At 53.5% G+C, this 7412-nt stretch overlaps 3 protein-coding genes across 4 annotated transcripts in view; 2 read left to right on the forward strand and 1 right to left on the reverse strand.

Moving 5' to 3' along the window:
* LOC102262352 (histone H4) overlaps positions 1-7412 on the forward strand; it is a 135124-nt gene that overhangs the window by 80094 nt on the left and 47618 nt on the right. The gene's annotated exons all lie outside the window — the stretch shown is intronic.
* LOC102258591 (histone H2B type 1) overlaps positions 1-7412 on the reverse strand; it is a 52727-nt gene that overhangs the window by 11437 nt on the left and 33878 nt on the right. The gene's annotated exons all lie outside the window — the stretch shown is intronic.
* On the forward strand, positions 6576-7380 carry LOC102260082 (histone H1.4). Its single transcript, XM_005863076.2, has one exon. It carries the CDS (start codon positions 6648-6650, stop codon positions 7314-7316), a length of 669 nt encoding a protein of 222 aa, XP_005863138.1. The 5' UTR covers positions 6576-6647; the 3' UTR covers positions 7317-7380.

Raw genomic sequence — 7412 nt, forward strand, 5'->3', positions numbered from 1 at the left:
ATTCGCACGCTGTCCCTTGCTTCCGTGTCTCTGGATCCACCCCGTTCATCAGTTAATTCGATTCCATCCATGAGTGGCAACTCACAGATATGGTTGTTGAGTTAAATAAAAAGAACGACAATGTTTACATTCACAGATCCCCGCCTTTTAAAATAGTGTCCCAGGTCCACGCCAAAAGCCAGGACAGCACCTGCCTCCTTAAAAAGTCCCCAGGAGGCTCTGTCCACAGGCTCTCGCCACCCCATCCTGGGCTTGTAGACACGCCCCTAGCAGGGCGCTGGGAGGCGCGCGTTTCTTTAGGAAAAACACCTCGTCCCCAAACTCTGCCTCCCACGAAGCAGCCAGAACACACCAACGTATCACAACCCAGAAACGAGGATGCAGAGTGAAGGCAACCAAGTCCCAGCCTCATTCCCTTTCGGTTTTTCTGCGAAGCACGTGGCTGCTCTCAGCACAGCGCCCCGCTGCCCACCCCCGGGCCCCGGGAGACTAAGGCGGAGTCGGGACCGGAAAGCCCTTTCGATCTTAGCGACCGAGGCTCAGGCTCGGAACAGCTCAGGACGACAGCGCCCCCCCGCGTTGAGCCAGCGCAGTGACGGCTGCACTCCACCCGCCCCACACTCAGCAGCGGTGCAGGTAACTGACATTTCAGTTTATGTTTTAAATACATTCAAGCACCGTATTTCAGTTTATGTTTTAAGTATATTTTTATTGATTTCAGAGAGGAAGGGAGAGGGAGAGAGAGAGAGAGAAACATCAGTGATGAGAGAGCATCATGGACCGGCCGCCCCCTGCACGCCCCCCCACTGGGGGTGGAGCCCACAACCCGGGCCTGTGCCCTGACCCGGGATCCAACGTGTCCTCCTGGTTCAAAGATCGACCCTCAACCACGGAGCCCCGCCGGCCGGGCTGAGGTCCATGTGTTAGACCCTGTCCTAGCTCATTCCGTCCTGCTGCCACTGAACTGACCTCCCCACCTGTATGGTTGTTCGGACCCCCAACCCGAGAAACACTGTCGTGACGGCCCGGGCTTCCAGGTCAGACAGGTGCGAGCTGGGACCCTGGAGGCGACCTTAGCGCGGCCTCGGGAGGTGCTCCTGCACCTGCGTGAGCCACGGTCCGAGGAAGGAGGGGAGACGGCAGAGCAGGGGCTGTCGCATCGACTCAGTCCCGAGGCAGGGAGCACACAGGGCAGTTGTGACATCTTGTTGTTGTTGCTAATCCTCACCGGAGGGTGTTTTCCCCATTATTTATTTATTTGTTCACTTATTTATTTATTTTAGAGAGAGTGGAGGGGACACACACAGAGAGAGAGAGACATTGATGTGGGAGAGACACATCCATTGTTTGCCCCCTGCACATGCCCCGACCAGGGCTGGCATCAAGCCTGCCACCGAGGTATGTGTCCTTGCCCAGAATCGCATTCGGTCCATGGGATGAAGCTCTGTCCACGGAGCCACACCCGCTACAGTGGGAAAGGGTGGTTATGATGAAGGGTGATCACATGGGGCAGAAGTGGAGTCGCTGTGCTAGGGATTCCAGTTGTCAGCAGGCAGCCGGGGCCCAGTCCTCCGCCTGTGGCCACTAGCGTCCTCATTCCTCCGTAGCCCACTCTGGAGCCCGGACAGGTAGGAATCTGTGGACGTGAGGATTCGGTGGCTGCCGCCCCATCCCCCACAGTGTGGTCATATCCGGTGTAAACGTCGTTGGGCAGGTCTCACAGGCAAGACCAGAAATGCACACGCTCAGCCCACAGTCTGTCGGCACCTCCCGTGAGCGTGGCAGTCATTCCCCGAGGTGGGTGGGCCCTGAGGGACTTGATAAATACGGAGATTCTGAGACCAACTGGAGTGATTGGTTCAGAATCATCTGGAACAAGACTGAAATCTATACAGAAAATTGTTAAAACACACAAACACACAGGCCCAATGGTGCCCTCGTGCTAAAAGTCCAACATACAAAACCTACACTTCAGACCTAATGTGACTGCAGGCAAAACCTCTCCCAGAAACATGCACTGAATCAGCCAGGACGGAGTTTTCTGGTCAAGCACCAGGAAGGTCTTCTGTCACATGGGTCCTCCCCACAGAGAGAAGAGGCCACCTGGCCCGGCTGGCTTGCCTCAGAGGTTGAGTGTCGACCTATGAAGCAGGAGGTCACTGTTCAATTCCCAGTCAGAGCACATGCCTGGGTCGCGGGCTCAATCCCCAGTGTGAGGCGTGCAGGAGGCAGCAGTTGATCTATGTTTCTCTCTCATCATTGATGTTTCTCTCTCTCTCTATCTCTCCCTTCCTCTCTGAAATTAATAAAAATATCCTATATAATAAGAGGATATGTTAATTAGCCTGGATATGCTAATTAGTCATGACCAGTATGCAAATTGACCATCACTCCAACACAGAAGATGGCCGCCCCCATGTGGTCAAAGATGACTGCCCCCATGTGGCCACAAGATGGCCAGCAGGGGAGGGCAGTTGGGGGGAACCAGGCCTGCAGGGGGATCAGGCCTGCAGGGGAGAGCAGTTAGGGGTGACCAGGCCTACAGGGAGGGCACTTGGGGGGGACCAGGCCTGCAGGATAGGGCAGGTGGGGGTAACCGGACCAGCAGGGGAGGGAAGTTAGGGGTGACCAGGCCTGCAGGGGAGGGCAGTAGGGGGCGACCGGGCCAGAAGGGGAGGGCTGTTGAGGGGACCAGGCCTGCAGGGGAGGGCAGATGGTGGTGTCCAGACCTGCAGGGAAGGGCCATTGTGAGGTTCAGGCCTGCAGAGGAGGGCAGTTGGGGGCAACCAGGTCTGCAGGGGAGGGCAGTTGGGGGGGGGGGACACCAGGCTTCCAGGGGAGGGCAGTTGGTGGTGTCCAGGCCTGCAGGGAAAGGCCATTGTGGAGGCCCAGGCCTGCAGGGGAGGGCAGTTGGGGGCAACCAGGTCTGCAGGGGAGGGCAGTTGGGGGGGGGGGACACCAGGCTTCCAGGGGAGGGCAGTTGGTGGTGTCCAGGCCTGCAGGGAAAGGCCATTGTGGAGGCCCAGGCCTGCAGGGGAGGGCAGTTGGGGGTGACCAGGCCGTTGAGGAGGGCCATTGGCGGTGACCAGGCCTGCAGGGGAGAGAATTGGGGGCAACCAGGCCAGCAGGGGAGGGCCGTTAGGGGCAACCGGGCCTGCAGGGGAGGGCAGTTGGGGGAGATCGGGCTGGCAGTGGAACAGTTAGGTGTCGATCAGGCTGGCAGGGGAGTGGTTAGGTGGTGATCAGGCTGGCAGGCAGAAGCAGTTAGGGGTAATCAGGTAGGCAGGCAGATGAGTGTTTGGGAGCCAGCAGTCCTGGATTGTGAGAGGGATCCCAGATTGGAGAGGATGTAGGCTGGGCTGAGGGATACCCCCTCCCCCAGTGCACGAATTTCGTGCACCGGGCCTCTAGTCTAAATATATAAAAGGCTAATATTCTATGTGTCCGACTGTCCAGGTAATGACGTCACGTAGCAACACCAGGCTTTCTCTTGCCAGCAACGACTAGTCTTGCAGTTTCTTCAGCCCAGGAACACGACTTCCTTTATAGCCAGGTGCAAACATTTTACACTTTAACCAAATGTCTGTGAAGCATTTTCCCATGCCTCATCTCATTTTATCCTCACAGAAGTCCTGGAGTAGGTAGATAGGAGACTCGGTGGAATCCTATTTTCTGTTCATTCACCGGAAAACAGAGAGTTAGAAAGCTTAGAAACTTGACCCGACTGAAAAGAAGTAAGAAATGGTGGACTTTGAAAATGACTCCAGGTTTTCTCACTGCCCAGAATATAGTCAAACACTTCTGCAGTTAAATATTTTACCCTTTGTTCTCCCTGCATGATCTACAATAATAATGTGTTGATATTTACTGCTGTGTTGCTGACAATGACCTGAAAGAGAAGTTGGGGTGCTTCACTGGGCTGGAAAAAGTTTAGCTAAATCAGAAAGCAGGTCTACTTAAGCAAGTTTATTCTATATCTATAAAAGGCTAAGTTGACTCACGCATGTGCGACACATATAAAGTTCTTGCTGGTGCCAATTTCACACGTGTTTCGATCTGTCACTGTCGATCATGAATTTGGTTGACACTCTATTACAGAGAAAGGGTGAATAGCGATATTAAAATATTTCTTCTAATTAATTTCCTTTCAATGTGCACAAATTTGCCATGAGGTCCCGGCAGCATCAGCTGCGATTTGGTGGGGTGTGGCTCTGGGGTTGGCGGGGCCTGTGTCCCACTTGGGGGAAGCTGAGTGTTGCTTTGTGGGCGCCAGGTCCACAGTGCCATTTCTCTGTGCCAGTCCCAGCAGCTCCTGCATTGAGCAACTGCCCCCTGGTGGTTAGTGTGCGTCACAGCAAGTGGTAGGACGGAGGGAGGGACACTTAGCATATTAGCCTTTTATATATGCAGATGTGGCACAGGGCATACTTATTGTTCAAGAGCATGAGCCGATTCCATTGAAAACTGCTTAGACATGAAGGCTTTAAAAATTTGCTATTTTACATCATTTTTGTACCACATCTAGGATTAATTTAAATAAGGCGATTTTTAAACATCTCGTGAATGTTTCATCATGAAGATTTCTATTCTCATTTTTATTTCAGTAGGACTGGTGTATTGCAATGTGATCCACAAGCATGAGCAAGAATACAGGCAGAGCCCGGTCGGAGTGGCTCAGTGCTTGAGCATCGAACCATGAACCAAGAGGTCACTGGTTCAATAACCAGTCAGGGCACATGCCCGGGTTGCAGGCTCCATCCCCAGTAGGGGGTTTTCAGGAAGCAGCCAATTGATGATGTTTCTCTCTCATCAACGTTTCTATCTCTCTATCACTCTCCCTCCCTCTCTCTCTAAAAATCAATAAAAACATATTTTTTAAAAAAAGAATGCAGGCAGATTTCTCAAAGTGCACCTCCACTTCCTGTGACTTTATGGACATCATCTGTAAGGTCTGTTGTGTGTGAAAATACGGGGCAATAAAACTCAAAATCAATGTGATTGCCCAAAACCAATGTTACAACCAGCCACTGCACCCACAGAATAGTATCATATCCATTTAGGCACTGGCCACAATTGTGTTTTTCTCTCAAGTGCATGGCTTGCAGTTTCTAGAGACAAGTCCACCCCGTTCATTTCGCTGGAAAAAGTCCTTTAGTTGGGTGTTCACTGCCAACTGTACTTCTGTGTTGATTGGACAACTACCTAAAGGGCACCGCTCTTTAGAGACCTTGCAAAAAACAAACAAACACGTCTTCAGAGAGAATGGCTTCACTTCCATCGTCCCTCAGAACTCTGCTTCCGAGATGGAAAATAAGCTGGTCATTCAATCCTCCGTGTAACTTGTTTTCCTCTTTATCAAACTCTGGGACGCATCGGGCCATAATCCTCATGACCGCAGCGTATCTGGTGAGTGGACTAGTTCTTGATCCCCTATTCAGTAATAAGGGGGCCTGGGTTTCTCTAACAATAGTAGATGCCTTATAAGCTCCACTTCTGATTTATGTCCCTTTAAGACCAACATTTGAATTTCAATTCTAACTAGTGTATTACAATGTGACCCTAGGTTATGGGCTGAAAGAACTCAGCAAGACCACAGACGTTCCTCAAAGGGCACCTGCCCTGCCAGGGACTTTGTGGACATCACCCGTGGGCTAGTTGAAAATGAACCTTTTCCCATTTCTGTGCACCCAGTGTTTTGCCTCCCCGTCCTTCCCAAGGCCCTGAATTGAAGGCATCTGAACTCCTGGAGCAGTTGTCCAGGGAAAGGGAACCAACAGCCCCGCCCCCAACCCTTGGGAGCAGACAGGGAAAGACTTATTCTAAGGAATTGTTTAAAATCGCGGGTGCTGCCCGCAGAAAGAAAACCATGGGCGCATAGACTGGTGTCTCGGGGCTCCAAAATGGGACCCCTCGTGGGCAATAATTCGTTGGGCATTAAAGGAATCCGGCTTGATGAACTCAAATGCCCTCGGCTCCATAGGCAGGACTCTCCGAGGAGCCTGTGTTACTTCCCTCACTTAAGGGCAGATTTGTAATAAAAATCTTCATTCCAGGGAAATGGTTTTTTGATATTTGAGAACCTAACCACTTGGAGAATCCTATGTGAGAGGTCAGAAAACTCCACCGTTAAAGATCGGTGTATAATTTACGCAGAAAATAGAAAGTTTTGTTTCTCAGAGTTGAAATCTGACGCGCACGGTGGGAAATATTGCTAGTTTTTCGCATAAAGGTGTGTCGTTCCCGCGTAACGGGACCCCTGGGCGAAGCCTGAGACTTCGGGGATCCCTTTCTGAGCAAAACCGGGCAATTCGGTGCAGGGGATTTTGATATTTTGAGCATTTTTCGAGGTGTAACAAACACAACTCGGGATCCGACAGGACACTCTGCAGCTGCCAGCGAGGCGGGCTGGACAGCGCACCAATCACGGCGCAGCTCCGCCCTATATAAGCGCCTTCTGTGCAGACGATTTTTGTGGGCTTCAAGTTTTGGGGGGAAAACAAACACAAACGCTCTTCCCCGCGAGGGGCGGGGCGAGGCCTAGGCGACGCACCAATCAGAGCACGCCCTGCCCTATATAAGGCGTGAGGGCCCCCCGGCCGGCGCTTAACCCTCCTCCCTGGCTCTTGTCCGTGGACCCTCCGCCTGTGATGTCCGAGACGGCTCCTGTGGACCCGGCTGAGCCTGGCCCGGCTTTCATGGCGAAGCCGAACATCAAGAAGCGAGGGAAGAAGCAGGTGGGCCTGGCGGGTGTGAATCGCAAGACGCCAAGCCCGTCGGTGTCCAAGGTGATCACGGAGGCCTTGTCGCTGTCCCAGGAGCGGGCGGGCATGTCGCTGGCCGCGCTCAAGAAGGCGCTGGCGGCCGCGGGCTACGACGTGGACAAGAACAACAGCCGCATCAAGCTGGGCCTCAAGAGCCTGGTGAGCAAGGGCACCCTGCTGCAGACCAAGGGCACCGGCGCCTCGGGCTCCTTCAAGCTCAACAAGAAGGCGGCCTCCGGGGAGGCCAAGCCCAAGGCCAAGAAGGCGGGTGCGGCCAAGCCCAGGAAACCCGCGGGCGCGGCTAAGAAGCCCAAGAAGCCCGCGGGGTCCGCCACCCCCAAGAAGAGCGCCAAGAAGACCCCGAAGAAGCCCAAGAAGCCGGCGGCGGCTGTTGGAGCCAAAAAGGTGAAGAGCCCGAAGAAGGCGAAAGCAGCCAAACCCAAGAAGGTGCCCAAGAGTCCGGCCAAGGCCAAAGCGGCGAAATCCAAGCCGCCGAAGCCGAAGGCCCCCAAGCCCAAGGCAGCCAAGACCAAGAAGGCGGCCAAGAAGAAGTAGGAAGTCCCTTTGGCCAACGGTTAACACACAACACAACCCCAAAGGCTCTTTTCAGAGCCACCCACGGGTCTCCAGGAAAGAGCTGTTGCACTTTTT

Source organism: Myotis brandtii, unplaced genomic scaffold (genome assembly GCF_000412655.1).
Source record: "Myotis brandtii unplaced genomic scaffold, ASM41265v1 scaffold1718, whole genome shotgun sequence".
NCBI lineage: Eukaryota > Metazoa > Chordata > Mammalia > Chiroptera > Vespertilionidae > Myotis > Myotis brandtii.